The following is a 22,462-nucleotide window of genomic DNA, read 5'->3' on the forward strand; positions in this document are numbered from 1 at the left end:
TATCGTACATTACGGTGTGAAATTATTTTATTTCAAATTTAACTATTATCAAGTTAACGTACTTATCATGTTTTGGGAAAATCAAAAACAATTGATAATGCAATCTAAGGTTCAAACCATAGGGCATAGAGTATATTCTATGGTTAATACATGAAGACTAAAGATAAGGAGACTAAACTTGGGCATTCTAAAATTTCTAAACAAGTAGGAAATACTAATGTGACATGAATAAAATAGCTAATATGCAATATTTTAAAATGTGACTTACTTTAAATTTTGTAGATTTTAAGTTTTACATTCATACATATTGCATTATTATGTATGTGTATAATGTATATGTATACACATTAATAATAATAATTATTATTCAGTTCAAAATTTTCAATATAATTAATATTAGCTATGAACAATACATACTTACTTCGTATTTAATAATATGTTTAATTGATAATAATAAGTGATAAATAAACAAATTATATACATGTTATAATTACAACATTAGATGTTTAGATTATTGAACAAATAAACAACTATTCATAGATTAGTTTAATAATATAAATAGTGCATATCTATGAATACGTAATTATAAAAACTACAATATTTATAATAGGTCATGTCATATGTCATGTAAGAAATATTGCAAAAACTCAATAAAGCGCTATACTGACACATGGCCATTTCTTTTTAGGACACTTTTTGGTACATTTTTTGTTTATGGAGTTTAGTCTCCTAATACATAGTCTTTATTAAAGAATAATGGTAAAATATAGCCACAGTAAAATATATAAACGTACGATGAAATCTTAAATTATAATCCAATGTTATCTTAAAATGTGATAAAAGTCATAATAATAATAATAATATTAATACTAGCTATTATTGTAAAATCAATAAATTTACCGCACCGCTCAGAATCTTATATTTTAATATTAAACACAATAACAATTAACAATTATTACCTATTGTTGTTATTTTCGACACTTATTATATTCCTGTGAAAAATTGATGTAAATATGCTAAAATAAGACAATAGTTATAGATGGTAGTAACTAATTTGTATCACATTATGTAAATATTATTTTTTCAGAAATGCAATTTTGTGGAGCAAGTAAACAATTATAAATAATTTTCCAAATAATCACTTATTATAATTTAAAACTTAAAACAAAATTAACAGCTTGTATAAGTGGGTACGTAGTCAGACATTTTTCAATAAGAGGGCCGACATTTTTTGACCACTTTCTGTTTTTTGTATCCCCTATTCCACTCTTCTTTCTTATTACACAATGTCTATAAAAAAAATATTGAATTTCACAAAGTATTGTCTATATATTGGTTAAGTATAATAAATTCATAGGTACCAATAACAATGAGTATGAAAAATTAATTATAATATTATCGATTAGGTGAATCAAAATTTCACGAATAATATCATTAATTTATTAAAATAATGTAGTCATTAAATGGTAAATGGTACCACCTCCTATGTTATAATATCATACTTTACATAGATAGTTTAAGTGTTGAGATTAACAGTATGCATATTATAACGCAATAAAACACTTATGATAATAATAATTTTAATAATAAAAATAAATAAAATAGATACTTAAATCTATTGACAATAATTATACATAGAATAAATTGTTTTAAAAATGTAAAATATGTTGTAGATACTTAACGTGCATCTATTAATTAATACGGATTAATATCTATCTATTACCTATTGCTAAAATATCCAAAATTACATAAATGCATTATTAACATTGATTATTAACTAAAAAAAAAATAATTACATTAATTAGTAAATATAAAACGTAGATAAATAAGACTTTGGTAAATAAAATTTATCCGAAGTATCTATGTATAATTATCGTACTTACCTCTCGATTCTCAAGTTTTTTTGATTATTAAAATAATTTGTTAAAGTTCTCTTAGTTATTATATCGTGCTTTGTAAACTATTACAGTTACAACGTTGCGTGTTTTGAATGAATCAATACTCAAACTCAATAGAGAATAATATTATATTGTTATTTTGTTAGGCATGTTTATCGTATTATATAGGACATAGGTTCACTATTGTAATGATGTACGTAGTTGTGTTCATCAAAGTACGTTCGAGAATCGTATTTGGAATTAATGGGATTTCTAGTTTTCAATCTATTAGATGTGTTATTATCTTACTCTTATCTCAAATTGTCAAGAGACAAATATTTATAAAATCAAATCTTAGAATTCAATTTTTGTTATACGACCGTTAATTATATGGAGTAATATAATATATAGTTAGAATTTGGGATGATTAAACTCCATAATAATTAAAATATTTAAAAATAAAATCAAGATGGCCAGTTTGGTGTCACTGAATTTTCTCAGAGGGCCAGGCCCCCTAAGGTCCCCTTTGACAACGTGTCTGTGTATAAGTGTGCTTTGGGAACGTGCCAACAAATCAAAAAATAAAATTTAACATTTATATTTTTATTTTGTATATTATGTATAGATAAATTTTGTTCAAACTTTTTTATACTATAACGTCAATAATTTATATGAACACTGAATGGATACTATTGCTATACAGTATACTATATTAAAAATAGTAATAATAATAACATACATTGATATTTTATGTAATATAGTTTGCGCCTGAAACGCGTTGAAATGCAACTAAATATACATAATGTCATTATAATATTTATGAAAAATAACTAATACAATTTGTAACTGTATGTAGGTATCTGGTATATAATACTTCAAAGAACATTTACTTAATTAATAAGCAACTAAACTAACTCGAATTTTTCCAATTATAAATTCTATCATATTCTTCTTTTGTTAGGAGCAGCACACATTAATGTTAATTTTGACACTAACACAATGCATCTATATATAAGAACAATGTAATGATTGTAATTATACCGTATAAATTGATATTACTATTATTTTAATTTCAGCAGAGGCACAACTGGATCTAAATTTTAGGAAGTGAAATATTATTTGATAGATCAAAGTTATTGAAAGTTTAGTACAACATTTTTGCATAGGCTGTTCTTATATTTGTATAAAATATACAGTCTCATTTTTTTTTATAAGCAATTAAAGTTCTCATTTTTACAAAATTAGTCAAAATCACAAAAAATTATAACCTACAAATATTTTATTGTAATAAATCTTTAATTTTTTAGATAAGGTTTTAAAATACAATAAGTATCTTCATAAGTAATTCATACTAAAACTAATAAGCATATAAGCATGGTTATTTTTTTTATAAACATTTAAAGTTCTAATTTAGAAAAAAATATTTATTTTAATGATAAATAACGATATTAATTATTTTGTTAAAATTTAAAAACAATAATTGTCAAGGACTGAAACTTTAATATATTATATTATAAATTTTATTACACATGATGAAATTTTCAAATTTTGTAGATTAATTTAAAAATTTTATATTTATTTATACTATGAGTCTATTCATAATGTTCCATGACAAGATGGTATAAATTCAAAAGTTAATAACAATAATATCATAAAGTATAAATAATATAAATATATATTATTATAATAATATAATTGTAAATTAAATATTTTTGGTAAACATTAAATCAACCTACGGTAATACTAATAGAAAAATTAATTACTTTAATAAAGAATATCATGAAATGTACTCTGACAAACTTTTTTTGTTAAAAATCGTTTTTATATATAATGATATATCATTGAATTCAAATTTAACTCATCTATTATACAGTGAGTCATTGACTTACTTAACACCTATTGTACAGCTGAGTTCTACCCACTTACCTGTCTTTCTGTATTTATATAAATTATATTTTATTAATAGAAAGTATCTGTGATTTGAGTCATCATGATAAACATTAACGGTTATACCATATTCATAATATAATTAATAGGTATTATGAAAGCAGTAAAATAAGGTGCCTCTCTGGAGATAGGCCATAGCGAATTAAAAAAAAAAAAAAAGTAATTGGATCACTATTTAAGAAAATCAGAATAACGTTAAAATCCAGGAAATGAAGTTTAAAAAGAATTATATTTTTAATGAAATTTAAAAAATACAAAAAAGGGAAACTGGGAAAATTTCACTGTAAACTAAGAAAGGTTTTTTTTTTAATTTTGATTTTAAGGGGTTTAAATCGTCAAGAAACAAAATTTTACGTGTTCATTGTATATCTATATACATTGATCAGTAAGCACTTATAAATTGTGAGTCTCTAGTTCAAATTTTTAGGCTCTTTTTCACATGGATAATTTTATGTAGCATACTCCAGAGCCAGTACGCCCATAAGTTTAACTATTTTGACATCAAATGTAGTTTATAGAGAAATTTTATGATAACATTTTCTATATAAATTGTTATTTTTTGTTATATACCTATTAAAATTTCAATACCTAATTAATTAAATTTTATATTTCCTAGTATAATATAATTGAATATTATTTTGGTTATTAGTTAGTTCAATTAATATTAGAATATTAGTGAAGGAATTATTCTAATTTTAAACATCATTAATTTAATGAAGTTACAATATATTACTTCCACGGTATAAACGATCATGATTACCGCGTATCTATAAACATTTGTTATCACCGTGGTATCGCTTGCAGTTTGCGTAAAGTTGAACAACACAAAAAAATCATGCACTGCGCACGCAATGTTAACATATTATTCATAACATAAAATTGTTATAATATTTTTCTAAAACAATATATATGGAAAAAATATTTAGGCCACAGAAGGGACAATTGCCCACCCTACTCTCCACCCGTACGCACACTTATGGTATTCACTATTCTCTAAGTCATCGTTTATCAAGCTTTTTAGTCTCGCGACTCCCAAAAACGGTATAAAATATGGTCAATCACTTCGCCACCCCTCCCCTTCCTATTATTGATTGTGTTTTGTACACTATTGTCTATTAAAACACATTGAGAATTTAATTACTGTAATATAATAAGTAATAAATAAATAAAAGTACATTTTACCTAGAGAGTGGTTTTTTTATCGACAGTTATATAAAAATACTAAAAAAAATTGAAAATTTGTCATACCTATAAATATTTCAAAAAGAGTTAAAATTTGTTAAACATTTTATCATAATATAGGTATTGAAAATTTCGAGTACATACTTATTTTATTATTTTTGCTAATATTACAAAATATTAAAAATTCGTCATCGGCTATGTAGGTAGTTATGACATTTTATCTTTACGGACTCAATTCAAAGATATTAATTTATATTAATATTTTATTAAGCTGGACTCAATTCAAGATCATCGGTTGTTATAATTGTTGGTTATTTGTTCAGTTGATGATCTATCGAATCTTATAATATTTCTTTAGAAGTAGAAGAGTCGATAAAATTCCTTTTTATTTTTGTATTATTATTATTCCGATACATTAATGTTATCTATGAAATAGAAGTTTACAATATTTAAACTAGTTAATGACGACAAAATATGGTATAATAGATAATGGATTCTGAGCGGAGCGATATGTATCGATTTTACAATGATATGTATGTTCTTTATTTTTATTTTTCGTCATCTTTTGGAATAGTCAAAATGTTTCAATCTTTAAATCTTCAATTTTGAGAGTAGTTTATGGTAGTAAATTAGAGCTATAAATGGTACTTGGTATTTAGGGTAGTTACGTAAATCTTCTTTTTTTTTTTTACAATAAAGTAATCAAAAAACAGAATTTGCAAGTGAAAAATCTTAAAAATTAAATACAAGGTACAATTTAATCGTAATAAATGTTAAAGTAGTTAAAGTTAATGATTGTTACTATGAAAGAAAAATTCTGACATAATATTATCTTCAAGTTTATTAGAGCGAGATGTATAATATATATTCTGCATTATCTACGTTGTCTATTTGTGTGTATGAGTCAAGGAAGTTTTATTGTATTATATTATATATATTATTATAAATTACTTTCCATGCATTAGATTTGACAATAAAACAAACTAGAAAGTACAATTTATGTATTAATTTCAATTGCTGTGTATTGTACACTATTGTTAAATATTGTCAAAAACTCATGAATATGTGTGTCGGTATTATTATTATGCAACTATAAAATTTCAATTGTTTGATTAATTTAATAATATTTTTAAATTAATAAAATTATTATACACTTTACACATATTAAAATGTTTAAGTACTTACATACCATTATATAGATACCTATTGACATATAAAACGTATAATTAAATGTATAATTTAACATTTTTTGGATTATTGAACACTATTTATAAAAAAAAACCTTCAATACACTTGCAAGTTTATAAATATTATATTAGCCATTAAGTTGTAGGCATTAGCACAAAATAAAAAGTCCAACATTAATCAATTTATATTTTAACAAGTAAAATTTCGTAAGTATCTTCTCGTAAAAATTTAATCGTACCAATTTATACATGAAATGTCAATTATAAATTAATTACTTAATGATATGATTAAAAGGTAAGTCCGACTTATGTGTACATGACTATATAGGTATTCGCATTTCGTATTGATATATATATATATATATATAATATAATATATACCCGTACAAAAATATTATATGGTATTGTTATTTAAGCCATTTATTTTACTTTTAGTAATGGATAGGTTGATATATATTTTCTTTGGGGATATTGTAATATTTTATTTCTATTATGATATAAATTTTAAATTTATACTATATTATAAAAATGTATAGAACAATAAAACTTAACATTTAATTTAATCTTTTTATAAACACCATAGAACAGCAAAAATAGATTCATAATATAAATAAATAGTATCTTAAAGTAAATCGTAAATGTTATTGTGTATAGTAAAATTTATAATAATATAAAATACATAAAAGTTTTAAGTTTTCATTTACAATGTTTTTAAATCATAACAAAATAATTTACAATTTACATCGTTATTTATCGTTTAAATAGAACAAAATATCTATAAAAAATAATTGCCTTTATGTATTTTTTTAGATTTTATGATTTCAGTATGAACTACTTATGAAGAATTTTGTAATACATTTTTAATACCAACTTAAATATTAAAAGAAATTTTTCCATGAATTTTAACTACAAAATAGTTTGCAACTTTTTGTAATTTTCGTCAAAATTCTAACTTTAAATTATTTTTATAATTTTATATAAGCATGAGAAAAAATTATGTGAAATCTTATACTAAACTTATAAAAATGTTGATACAACAAATTACTCTTTATTGACATTAAAAGAAACAAATTTTCATGCCTATAAAGTTTAGCGTAAAAAGTTTCTGTTTTTCTTTGTTTTTTTTTTTGTTATCTCCAATTAATATATATATATTTAATTTTTAATTTCCCAAAGTACTAGATGCAATTTTCTATTAAAAATCACTTTCAAAGTCCAAAATTTTAGCATATTTATCGTCTCAAAAAATGATGACAAACAGAAAGAAATTAATTACTGTAAAATGAATAAATTTATCGCTCTGCTTATTACTTTAAACAATATTTTGATGATAAAATTAACTTGGACTAAAATAGGAAAATAATAATAATTAAAATTCGAGCGCGTAACCGATGGACCGGTCTCAGAGACAGTCAAACGGGGCGGTGCTACAGCAGCGGCGATTGCAACGAGTCATGTGCGCACACTGCTAGCTGTCGACAGTCGTTCGTCGTGGGTCCACGCGTGTTCGTCTTTTTTGCAGTTGTTGTCTGTGTCGTTAACTATTATCGCGGGGGCACGTGCGCATTTCGTTTTTGAGGTTCGTTCGCGATCGCGATCACACGACATCGGGTATTAACGTCGTGCATGTGAGACCAAGTTCGTTTGTGCGGTTTTCGCGTTAATTTCCCGCGCCGACGGGAGCGAGCGCCTCCGGTGAACAGCTATGGAGGACTCGTGTCCCGCGAGCAATGGCGCGCAACAGGCCGAGGCACAACGGTTCCGGAAACAGTCGAAGAAAATCGGCCGTAAACTGTCTCGTCGGTTGTCGCTCATCACCAAAGTGCCAAATTTATTTAACGTTAAGTTTGCCGGTTCTGAAAGTACGTCAACGTCGCACAAAACCACCCATGGCGTCTCCGCGGCTGCCGTCGACGACGACGTTAAGCAGACGCATGAGATCACTGTCATCGCGCCAGATAAGACTCAACGATTGGTGAGTACCTCTCTGTAGTATTACATATCCGCAGGTTTCATTTTCAGCAAAAGTATATTAGGAGTGCACAAATATATGTATAATTATCGATTAATAGTATTGCACGCAAGTGCTTTATGCTTTGTACCGGTTTCATGATGAAATACAATTCGTATATGTGTACCTAAGAATTAGCGTTTAACTGCTTCAAATTATCATCGCAACAACACCTACCTACAGTCCTTATTAAAAGTTTTTTCAAAATCCCTTTTACTATTTAAAATATTGTGTCTATTCAGTATAAAAATATTAAGTACATTCCGTGTTTGTCATTTTTCAACTGTAAAGGAATATAGTTTTTATCATTTAATTTGTGTATAAAGCATGGTTTAAACAAAAGAAATAGAATAAAAAATAATTTTTCATTTTTAAAACTTTAAGATAATATTTCAAATGCTTCAAAAATTAAATTAATTAATCCTATTCATTTTAAATTATAAAAGAAATTTAATTGCGGCGAAGTTTAAAACTTTAATAACGGAGGAATTTAGGTTGTCTGCAGTAAACGATAAAGTAAACGTTTAAAAGTATAGAAGACGCCATAATCCAGGGTTTGATCTGTTTGGTTTCAATAACCAAAACCGTGGTCGAGTTTGTTTATACTTTTGCCGCCTATTATCTATAATCTATTTATTACCTATATTATCATGGAATATTAATGGTATAATAAGAAATTTTAAAAATACCACGGTTAGATAATATACCGCACTTATCGTTTACGAATTTCCATCCAAGAAATGTTTCAAACTTTCAAACGTTGGCGTTCGTATTCTAAAATGTGTACTATTTACCACTATCGGCACTATCAAATATCCTCATAGTTTTAAAAACTAAATTAATATGATAAAATATTTTATTTTATATTTAATTTTGAGTATTGGCTTTTAATTTATTAATAATACATAAATTATGAATATATTATCATCGTTTCAAATTTGTGGAAATGTATCTACGGAGCTACGCTTTATATCAGTGTCTTTAATTAGTCAATTGCTCCTCAAAAAATTTTCAGTTTTAAAATTTTAAATGCTACTTCTATATAATATGCACAAAATATTAAGTTATTCTTTTAAACACTGGTAGTAATCAAGTTAATCTTCTAGACATTTTTCAAATGACGTTAAAGACAACAGTTACAAAAAACTTCATACTTGTAAATAATTATTTATTATACAAACATTAAACTATACACAATGGGATTATTCAAATTATTTTCGTTTGCCCGAATAATTAAATATGGATATTCGAAAACACGTAGTTATAAATTACTGATTTATTAAAACTTGTTTGATAATATCGATAACTGTATTAATAGATAGTGTTATTGAATCTATTCTTTGCACTATATAAAAAAAATAATAACCAATGTAGGTGTAACCATAAACTTTTATAGTGTCATATAAGTTTTAGAATATATTAAGTCAAAATGCACAATTAGTTAATAAAAAGTTTTCTTCGTGACTTAATTATGTTTTGAAGTAAAAGTTAAATATTAAAATTTTTAAAAATTAATTTTGGAATTTTTTCTTTTACTCCAATAAGTCCAATACAAGTAATAAGTATACTTACAACCTACAATGTACTTACTACCTACTTACTAATATTTATACTATTATAGTAGACTATTTTTTGAAAATTTTGGAGTGATCTAGCAATCACATATATCTTATATAACATTGAAATTAATTTACATACATCATACATAATGTCTTATAATATTAAGCTGAAGTATATATATAGCTATAATATTTTATAATTCTAAAATGTATTGATAACGCAATAATAAAAAGAACCTTCATCCTGCTTTTGTTTAAAAATATGGCGATGATCTCTTTATTTAATTCACGCAATAATTCCCATTATCACCAAATACGGATTTGTCCCGGTTTTGTACAGTTTAATAACACTATAGGCGTGGAGCAATGATTACGCGACATGTGAAGTTTTTTTTTTTTAACAGTGAACAGACCACAATACCATAGTTGTTTATTATAATCATTTTTTTGTATTCGATCAATGTTAAAATATATACAACAAACAATTATTTAGGATTATTATAGTAATACTTTATGTGTATTATATACTTGTATATGTATAAAAAATATTACAATGGTATTATTGTTTATTAATTTAGTAAAAAAATATTAATCCTAACGTAGGTACGGTTTGTATATATCATAGATTTTTTTTCTAAAAAATTAAATAGCTGGAAGGGTATGGTTAAAGATATGCATGTACAATAGTTTGATATACTATAAAAATATACCTAATAAATATTACATATTCTTAACATATTAAATTACTTTAATTTTTTATGGTTCTTAATTTTCGTGGGTGTTCAGAAGAAAACAATACAAACTGCATTTAAAATTACTTTGTAATATTAGGCTAGAAATATATTAATATTAATTTCTAAGATTTAATAATATGGTACATTTTAATACAATATTACCAATTATAATTGGTCACAACTAACATAATAATTTAAATTTAAGACTATATCCTATAGTATGTAATATGCTTTTCATTTTATATACATGACCTAAATCTTTATTTTTGGTACTTCAACTACTGAGGAATATGATTTATGGGCATTATAATAATAGTACATATTACAATATAACAAGAATTTTCTTATTTAAAAAAAAAAAAAAACTAGTAAAAAATGTAAACATTTTTAATATTTATTAATATTTTAAGAGATGTAGTTTATTATGAAACATAAATAATTTAAAAAAAAAAAATTGCCAATAATATCTAACAAGATATACAGGAATAAACTTTAGAATTATGTGCACGATATGCTGATATGCGTATGTTATGTAAAATCTTTATGGAGTTCACGAATACAAATAAGTAAAACGTAGGTACCTACCTATATTTTAAATGCATTCATTACTATGCATGATTTGGGTTCGCTTTCTCCAAAAAAAAAGCAGATGTAACATTGACATCAGTTAAAGACCAGGGGTCTTTAAAATATCATTAGACACAAGGCGAAAGTTTTTGATACACTATTTATTAGTATTAGTTGATATTTTTAATAAATCTTTAATAATTATAAGCAAAAATAAAACATTTAAATTTAATAAATTTATAAATTAAGTACCTAAGTTCTATTTTTATACATGATAAAATGTAGAACCGACAAACATGTATTTAATTATTTAAATAGAAAAATTTTATTAATTTATTATTTTTGATATATATATATATACGTAAATATATGATATTTATTTTATTCAAAATTTTAATTCTCAGATTTAAGTTTAATTATTTTTTTTAAATTAACTTAATAGAAATATACTTAATGGTTAATAATTTTATGTTAATATAGTTGTTCACGTAAATGTAAAGTACTAATAGTTGTATAAAAACTATATGAAATTAATTAAATTACGTAATATACATTTTAAATATTTAAATAATTATTTACAATATTTTGCATCTATGTTTGTATACATTATTTAGTAAACACTATTTTATATTCAAGTTTGTAACAGTTATGATTGATATAAAAGTATTATATTGTATAAAATATAATTCTAAAATAAATTTTACTAGGATTTCAGTTCAAGGTGATTTAATCAAAAAGAAAATTCTTATTATCTTTCTTTCTTTTGTTCTGTCATGACTCATCTCATCAGATGTCTGTGACAAGCTTCTTTTTTATTGCTTACCAACGCTAAATTATTGTACTATAGAATAACTTTTTATTTGTGTTTTCATGCAAATTTTCTTTAAAACAAATCGCCCACCATTCATGCCCTTATCTGAAATAAAATAGAAAGAATAAAAAAACCAAATATTATATTGTAAGTTTCATCTAAACTTAGAGTAGTAAGTGTAGGAGTTATCCGTTACATTTCGGGTTGGCGGATTTTCAATGATCATTGACTATCGAGCGTGGGCCTTAACTATGTCATTTCTCTGAACAATGATCGTTTTTAATTTAGTCGCCATTAATATAATATAATTTATTATCTAAAAAAAAAAAAAAAAATTAAAATACATTGAACTTACTATATTTTTTAATTTGTAAAACGTATCAAAATATTCACGGATTTTTTTTTTTTAATAAAAACTAAAATGTTTAAAATCTAAATATTAAATTAATAAAAAATATCTTATTTTTAATAGATGTTCATTATGTAAATTATTTTTAGCAAAAATGAATATTGGTTTATTATTCGAAATTAAATTCCTAATCAATTAAGTAAGCAATAAAAAACACATACTTGTTGATTTTTTCTTACACTTTGTAGATTTAATTAAAAAAAAAAATAAAAAAAAAATACCTACTAACTATTATATAATATAATACACATAATATAATATGTCATATTAGGTATACATAAATAAATTAAAATATTTGTTTTAAATATAAAAAACTGTGTGTAGTTCTTTATTACTATTTGTTATTGAATGTTAAAATTTTCACATAAAATAATTCTTAACAGAGTAATTAATGTATGATTTTATGATGATTTGTGTATTTCTTTTTTTCTTTTTTGTATATTTCCAATAAACGCAAAAGGTAGAAAAAATATTTCGATTTTCAACTTTGAAGGTAGTTCCTAATAGACAATTTAATCAAGTTGGTACTTTTAGGAGGTTAATATTGAAAAAAAAACATAGTACTTTTTTAATAATTGGGAAAAACAAGGAAAAAAGATTTTGATGAATTCGATTTTTATTTTTTCGTAAAAACTTTAAAATGAATTGTCGTAGTTATTTTATATTTTTATTAAATATGATTTATACGTAAGGCATTTTCTATACGCGATTATCTAAATATTTTTACGTTTTTAGTTATATTATAGACATTTTAATTTTTTTTTTCTTTAGTGTTTTTTTTTTTCTATAAATGCATGTATTTAAAAAAATTTTGGGTAGTCAAAAACCTTGAAAACTTAATAGAAGATTTTTCATAAATAGTTTGTACTGAAATAAAAAAAAATTCAATCATGTATATGCACTTTTTTAACATTTAATATTTAAATTTGGATGAAATTAAATAATCAAATGAAGAATAATGATTTTGATTAATTTGATGTAATTTAAAAAAATTATATTCATGGGAACATACAGCTTATCTAAATGATTATTATTGTATTTAATACATATACAATGAGATTTTAATTAAAATGTTTTGACAAAAATTAACTCAATCTATCGTATTATTAATGGTTTTTTTTTTGTTTTACACAATAATATATACAATCTGTACAATTATTAATGGTAAAAAAAATTTCTTTAATACCAATATAAAATATTTACCTACATTATTATCATAGTAAATATATTTAGTAATAAAGGCGGTCTGATCGTCTTCGTTTATAATTGTATTTCCTATGTAATATTTTATCACTTATAAATGAACTATAGTTCAAATTTCACTCATAGATTCATAGTGACTTACTCAATAACGAAATACATTCATGATAATACCTGCTGTACAGAAGAGCGGTTACTAACTTTCCTCCTTTTTAGTAATTTATTTTATTTTATACTAGTTATTTTGTAATTTTAAATTTTTATATGAGACATACAAAACCTACTTAATATGAAATAAAAATGTAGTCATTTAATTACAAAGTCTATGAATAAAGCTAAAATTTTTTGTTTCTAGATTTTTGGACATATTTATATTAATTAAATATTTCATTTAATATAATTTAAAATTTGGCAAAAATTATCATGCAACTCAGGAAATATTCTGAAACACCGATTTAATGGCATTGTTGAATGCCCTTTATTTATACCTAGCCTGTGGCCATACACAATATTACACACTTCTCAACATAAAATGTGAAGTGCACACAGACATAAAAGATATAACCATAGATAAAACGACGCATGTATTTAAAAGTGAATTTTGTAAAGTCGTATTGTTCTTGTTCCATAATATGTCTTCACCGTTAACTTAGAAATTAATTTTAGAAATAGTTTAAAACTACTAAAGAATCTATTGTTGTATTTACTAAATATTTTAGGATAACATAGTATAGCTAACAATGATGTGTTGGTTTTTATTCGTTCATTATGGAATTGCTAGCCTGAAGACCAGGTTATAAGCTTTAACAATATGGTTTTCTAGGCCACGTTTGTGTTTATAAGAAGAGTTGATAGGTAAACTGGTCGGATCAATTGTATACCTATAATAAAAACTAGTGTGCCACGACATAGAAAAGTAGCTTGGAGAAGAGATACTTTCGTCTTTACTGTATGTGTAATACTTTATTGTTGAACGGAAACTTAAATATAACTAAGCAGCATACGATTTAAAATTTTAAACGTCCCATAGCCTATAAAATATAATATATACATTATATGGTACATATAATAATTATTAAACGCTTACTTAGTAATCTCATCAATGAAATTTATTTTCCGAATGCATATCAATTCGTGAATAATTATTTTCAAATACATATTAATAGTTTATTGGTATTATCTATTTTTTCTTATACTATACCGAAATTTATATCTTTGGTAATTTAAAAAAAAGTTGAAGTACGCATTAATAGCGTTTTTTCATTAAATATTGGGTATATGTAGTGAAATAAATTATACTGTGTAGTAGTGGATAAGTGGTCGAACATGAATATGTTTTTGACTCAGCCATTGATTGTATGATACACTTTGTATTGCATTGTATAGCCTCGTATATTGTAAAAACGTTATTTGTGGTTCACATTTTTTTATTGATATTTTGTATAGATAGAACTCTTTCATGACTATATGTTAGATGTACATTGCATTCTTGACATTTTTAAAAATCATGTATTTACTATATCTTAAGTAATTTTAAATTTACAACATATAATATAGGGTGTAATATTTTCTTTAAATATTTCAACTTTACCTATGCGATATATTGATTTTTATTTGGTTATGTCTAGGGCTCGGATGTTTTTGAACTTAAAACTACTGTAATGTTCATGCATTTATGCACTAAAAAATTACGAAATATGCAATTAAAATATGCGTTAAAAATTATAAAATATGCATTTTTAACCAATAAAAATGCCAAAATATGCACAAAAAATTTTATTATTTATTTTAAATACATTTTTTAAATTTACATAGAGTTTTATTTACTTTAATTTACATAATTATTTATTAATTAGGGATTACCATTATTAGCGTTTAACTATACTACTATAGTTTTTTTTTTAATTTTTTCAAATTTGTTATTGCGTCTATTATCGTTAAGTAAATTTTTATAATGTGAAAAGCTTCGTTCTACATAAACTAATATTATTTTAGACCTTGTCCAATAAAGTATTGTAATTCCGAACAAACACGATAAGTCGATAATAAACATTCATATTTTACGTCAATACTTGGTAGAGTGTAGACTGTAGTTACCACCTATGAAATTTATACATAAAAATTAATTGTGAAATTAATTGTATAGTTCGCTAATTACATTGTTCAAAAAAAAAAAAAATGTACCGAAATATGCTTTTTTATTTTTAAAATCCCAAAATATGCAATTAAAATACGAAACCATAAAATATGCAAAAATATTCAAAATAATAATAGTATTATTTGATTTAGTATAACATGAATTAAATTTGTATCCAGGTTAGCATTAAATTGGATTAATATAAAAAAATATGCAATTTCATAAACATCCAAGCCCTAGTTGTGTCTAACTTACACTATATAGTTTAAAGAGATAATTAAATAGTTAGGTATGATTAATGTCTCGAACTTAAACTTTTTGAATATTGAATCTAATCTAGGAAAGGCACTTTATATGTTTAGCTCCTAACAGTTATACAATGATGATACAAACCTACTATATAATTTTTAAATTTATCAATAGGTATCAAAACCTATGTTATTTTGTATTGTAATAACGTAATAATATTTATGTCGGTCATTTCATAACTTTTTGTCTCCTTCCAAAACCAAGCCTTATATTTATCTACGACATACATCACAATAGCTTATATTCATCGTAGTTTTATTATTGTTTAATCAACTAAGTTATTAGGATGTCAATGAGCATGTTTCGGAAATATATGCAAGAATTTTTAAGTGCTAAAGGAAATCGATGTTAAGTTGTAGTTTTTTTGTTTTATATTTATTTTCACGAAAAAAATAAACTATGAGTATAATAAGTCAAGTAGTATACTAAAATAATTATACTAAAAAATGTCGTAAATTATGTGATATAATCATAAAATTATGTTTTTTAACCTTATATTTATTGAACCTAATTTCACCTTATTTTGTAATATAATATAAAAGAAAAGAAAACGGTTAACAAGTTGATGTTTGATTACACAAAAACATGTTTATTTCATTTTTTTTTTTTTTTTATTAAACTCTAAACTATTTTTATGGATTATAAATTAACTTCAATTAAGAGTATCCATGTGTGAATATGATATTATTATAAGAAAAATAAAATATTATTGTTATTATAAAATTTAAACTCGTTTTCACTATTGGTTTTTTTTTTTTTTTTTGACGTGGAAGATTAAAAAAACATTTTTAATCTTATTTTTTATAAAAGTTTATTAACTATCATTTAAATTAGATACTACATACGCAGTGCATTGTATTATAAATAAATAAATACGGAGATAATAAATTTAAAAAAAAGTTAATTATTTGTAAATAATTAAATTATTTTTTATATTTTTAAATTTAGTTTTTAATTTATTATCAACTTGTTTATAGTTAATTTTTCAATATATATACTTGAATACGCTTTTTATGTCATATATTGTTTTATTTTATTTTATAAATATTTTTATATAAACCAATTATGTTTAACTGTTAACCGTTCTTAGTCTTTGGTCGTGTAAGTAAACAAAGAATCATACGTTACGCTTTCTGCAACTAATTTCAGTGTTTCACTAATCACTAATTGACGTTTGTAGCTTTATGTTAATGTAAGTTTAGTTCTGACAATAGTGCAAAATATTCACTGTAATTAATTATTAGCTAAAAGTAATATTGCTGATTTATCAAAATCCATTCGTATGTATATAAATAAGTTATTAGAACCAATTAGCGTTTAAAATTTAAGTTACCCAATTCATAGAACAAGGTTAGTGCACTGTTAAGTGTTGACAACAAATTTATCTTTTTCAAATTCGTGATAAAGATATCTACAGCTTTTAAGTTTTAGTAAAATATTTTTAAATTTTTTTTTTTAAATTTAATCAATAATGGTTTTTCTTTTATTGAAATAAATTGTATTCTTTTACTTTAAGCTATTGCTATTAGTAATAATAATAGTACAATACATGTAAAATCATGTATATTTAAGTCTTGAAAAGTCGAATAATAATTAAAGTTTAAAATTTGTGAATATTTAATATAAAACATTTTTAATGTTTTCTGACATTATAATATAAACATATTTATTTATAATTCATATAGAATTGTTAATAATTTTATTGTTTTTCATAATGTATAAGTTTATGGTTGATTTGTAACATAGAATTTTCAAGCACTTAATCAGTAAGTTATTTGTTAACGCTTTAATTGAATGAATAAAACAAGGTAGTTACAAAATAAATGTATTATTTACTACGAGAATAGCCCGAGGTCTATTATTCATCTCGTATTCTCGTTGTATTAATTCATAATACATGTAATTTACAATTCAGATTTAATGACTTTTTTTTATTTCAAATCATTTTTATTATTTCTACTTCCGAATTTAAAAAAAATACCACTAAGATCGTACTGTCTACGCAGTTTATATTCTTAGATCTAATAAATAATTTAAATTATTGTTTTATTTCTACATAACACAATCGATTTTTCAAATCGATGACGTCATTGATATTTAATTTGGCAACCTATTAAAAAAATTTAATTGTCTATTCATCTGTTTGAATTGGTCTAATTTACATCCGGCAATGACCTCCAAACCGGACTGGGATTACTTCCATTATGGCATATTACTTAGTACGCTCCATGTACACATTGTTTAATAGGCAGTGAAATCAGACCCGTTGCAATGAGAACGGATAAAGAATCGCTAAAAGAAAGAATATTTCTCCATCTACTATACGGATAGCTTTAAGTTCCATAAAATGATGGAAATGTCGATTATAGATATTACCCATTACGCACGTGGTCAGCATTTATTTTACTACTATTTTTACAAATTGTTAAATTTCCTCATATAACGTTAATAATTATTCATAAAATTGTTATCTATATTTATAGTTAAAAATAATTAATTGATCTATAAAAATTTAAAAACCGGTTCATAGATGTGTGAAGTATGAAAACAAAAACAAAATTATTATTTTATAATACATTTTTAGAAAAATAACTAAAATAGTTAAATATCATAAATTATGATGATTAATTTAAGTTAAAATTTAATTTTAGAAAACCACGTACTAATTTATAAAAACAAAATGAATTATAATTTTCTATGTTATTAACGATTTAATTTTTATACATAGTATCTTATACAAACAATGTTTTTTTTAAGAATTTTTTTAATGTATATAAAATATTTTAATTCCGAGCAAAACCAGTAAGTAATAGCTATTGCTTTTACAATAAAGATTTCCTAGACTTTAAAATATAAGATGAATAATTTCTTTTTTAATTTTACAAACTGAATGTTAACGCTATTACACTATCGTATTCACCATTATTCATTCATTAAATTTCGAAATTTTCAATTATAATTTATTATAAATAAATTAAAAATAACAATACAAAACTTGCTTACGTATAATATGATGTGGTCAAAAAAAGAATAAATAATATAACCACACATCATTTTAACTCTGTCTGTACTTACTTTATTACTTTATTTATAATTAATTAATTATAGATATTTTAATTTGTAATAAGCATAATTATGTACAATTAGTACACATACGTTTAGTACCAAACATAATAAAAAAAAATTGAAATCAATGAAATAGATCGATATGAAAACATGAATAAGCTATAATTTCTTTTCCGTATAAAATGTTTCCTGTGGTTGGAATTCAATTATGTGATTTTTTAATTAATTGTGTGGTATAAATAATTAAACGTGTGCAATTCTAAACAATAACATGATTAAAGTGTGTAATTTTCATAAAACTAGAATTGATGAAGTGTAAAAAATTTAAAAATGTGTTTTAAAGAACAGAGTATTTAATTAATTCATAAGTTGATAATATACAAGGTAGGTATAAGATAATAATTTAAGAGGCTATCAGCGCATAATTTGTAATCTTCTATGTCCCATAGGTACGCTTTATAATAACCAAGTTGCATTTAGCAGAATCAATCTTTTGTTTTTAGCTAATATTAAAGTGAATTAACATATTATCAAGCTTGAATTTAAGAGCATTATATTATATATATATAAGTTTGTATGGTGATCTTTTTACAATTTTTCAATTGCTGTACAAGTTATGAGTATGTACAATTCTACAGCTAAAAATGTCTTATATATTTTATTTATAGCCATTATATCTGTATCTCAATATTATATATCAAAAAAAAAAAAATTAATATAAACTAAATAATAAATGTAGAATTATAAAATTTAATAAATGTAGACTTTAATATGGTATATGGTATAAAATGATATAATTTTTAACCTAACCTAACTTTTAAGTCTATACTATCTTACTATGTTGACTTAAAAATTAACCTAAACGTTTTAAAATGTAATTGTTTGTACAAAATATAATAGTATACCTAAAAATTTCAAATTACAACAAACCGATATTCTTTGTTCAAATTTTAACTTAAAATATCTATAAAAATTAAACATTTTATAAGCTTTTGATTATAAAATAAATTGCAAATTGTTCATAATTTTGATGAATTTGAACTTTAAATGCATTTAATCTTAAACATTGATGTTTGTAGGAAAAAAAATTAAAAATATCTTTAAAAAGAGTTAAAATATTATTATGTATAAGAAATATTAATATGAACAAATAATAAGAATTTAAAGTATCTACAATTATTATTTATTTGAAATATTAAAACAAAATAAATATAATTAATTTTCTTAAAAACAGGTTTGCTTAAAATTTCTGTTTTTTTTTCTATTCTTTGGGGAATTTTTCACAATTATTTAGAAAAGTTTTGATCGTCTCCTTCTAGAGTACCATCTAGATTTACTTTTCTACTAGAAAATATGTTGAAGTTGAAAATCGAAGCATTTTTTCTACAATAAAAAGTGTTTCCAAAATCATTGTAAAATCAATACTTTAATCGTTCTATTTAAAAATTATTATGGCCGAGTCTTTTGTTTGATAACTTTGAAAATAACCAAAATATTAAATTGTACAATGAAATAAAAAAATGAACATTTTAAGTGATACAATATAAATCTGTATATTTATTATAGCTATTTTGTTATTAAATTATCCGTGTCCTATTATATATAATATTAATGATAATATTGAAATATATGATAGTAAGTACTTAAATAATTTTTATAAATTGACTCTAATAAATTGTTACTGTTACATCGTAGTATTAACTTATTTACGCATTAATTTTTTTGCATTTTTTCCAATAGTACTTTTTGACTATTGAATATAATAAATTAACATCGGTCCTATATTAAAATTACTTAATTTTGGCTTTTGATTTTATCTGATAATTTATTTAAAACTTTTTAAACAAAATAAAATAAAACTGTTGATAATTAACTAGATTTTAATTGTTATAACTTATAACCTAACCTTATATATTTCTTAAAAGTTATGATTTAGTGAAATATTTTTCATCTTACTATTCAATAAAGAGATGTATGGTAATTAATCTTTACTGATATAATTTGTTATTCTATCCATAAGTAAATAACTGCAGTGTAAATTATTCTTAACCTGAAGCTATACAATTATTACTGTACTTTATCAAATTTTGAATGACATGCAATTTTTTTTTTAATTAAAAGAAAAATGGGTGAACTATCGTATTTTAGGTGATTGACCTTAATGAAAAATAACTCAATAATAAAGTGATTCAAGGAGTGTCTTAATACATATTACTTGCTGTAAAAACAAATACATTATTATCTTTATGGGTTTTACACTTTTTGAATGATTTAGTACATTAATATTTTGTATAGTTTATTGAAAATTATAATTTTTTTAGATTCTGATCGGAGCGATGAATGTATTGATTTTATAATGATATGATCTTGGATAACAAATGAGATCTAGAATCCACTTTAAGCAGATTAAATTTAAAAATCCTTATTATTGTTTTCTTATAATTGGGAAAAAAACAAAAATGAAGAAAAAACGGGAATTTGGATTCTAAACTAAATTTAATGAAATGTTTTTTTTTTTATATAATTCCAAAACTAATAACAGAAGAAACTTGAAATTTTCGCAAAGTTTTTATATTATCATTTCATATATGTATATGGTAAAATGTTCGATTGTTTCGAAATTTTTAAACGATATATATATAATTACATTTTTTTTTAGTTTTTTTTTCTATAAATGTCAATAAAAAATTTATAGATGGATAAAAATATTTAAATATTTAATAAAAGTTTCTTAATAAGTGATTTAATTTTTAATTAAAAATTATTGACATTTTTTAAGTCACAATGTTTTTTATAAGCATTTAAATTTTAGTAATTTGACAAAACTTGTGAATATTTCGAAAAATACAATTTTTTTTTGTAGTTACAAATACATAAAACAATTTATGTATTATTTATTTATTTATGTATATATACTATATACAATAACCTAACTTATTTTTGACTGATTTTAAAATAATATCTATTTATATTATAATACTATTTTTGCTGTTTTAAATTACTTACAAAAAACTAAAACAACATTTTAAGTTCTATATATTTTTAATGTATAGTATATTACTATATCAATAAAATATTACATTATCTGGAAAAAAATATATCAACTTATCGCGTTACAAAAAGTAAAATAAATGGCTTTAATAGCTATATTGAAAAAAAAATATAATATCACGAATTATTCTTAGTGATACTATGTAGCCTGACTAACTGTTTTTTGCTCAAAATCGTTTTTCATGTACAATTATCACAGTCCTGCGAAATATTTTATTTTTTTTGTTGTTTGTATAGAAATACCTGAACCTTATAGATCTTAATGCGCAAAATTTGAATCTGAAATCCGTTTATCTCTATCACGTCTATTTTTTTTACAATTACGATTTAAAGATAGTATAACATTTACATATAAATAATATATGCAATAGGAATAGACGCTAACTGGTTTCCGTTATGAAGTAAAACACCTTTT

The 22,462-nt window shown here is 23.1% G+C and overlaps 1 protein-coding gene across 1 annotated transcript in view; it reads left to right on the forward strand.

Annotated features, from left to right (window-relative positions):
- The first annotated feature begins 7,689 nt into the window (after positions 1-7,689).
- Positions 7,690-22,462, forward strand: part of LOC112601592 (rho GTPase-activating protein 20-like) — a 213,472-nt gene continuing 198,699 nt past the window's right edge. Inside the window, exon 1 of the mRNA XM_025349299.1 lies at positions 7,690-8,168. Coding sequence (XP_025205084.1) covers positions 7,899-8,168 — 270 coding nt within the window. The 5' untranslated portion in view covers positions 7,690-7,898. The remainder of the gene's footprint in view (positions 8,169-22,462) is intronic.

This window comes from Melanaphis sacchari, unplaced genomic scaffold, assembly GCF_002803265.2.
Source record: "Melanaphis sacchari strain LSU unplaced genomic scaffold, SCAv2.0 Contig0_pilon_pilon, whole genome shotgun sequence".
In the NCBI taxonomy this organism is placed as follows: Eukaryota; Metazoa; Arthropoda; class Insecta; order Hemiptera; family Aphididae; genus Melanaphis; species Melanaphis sacchari.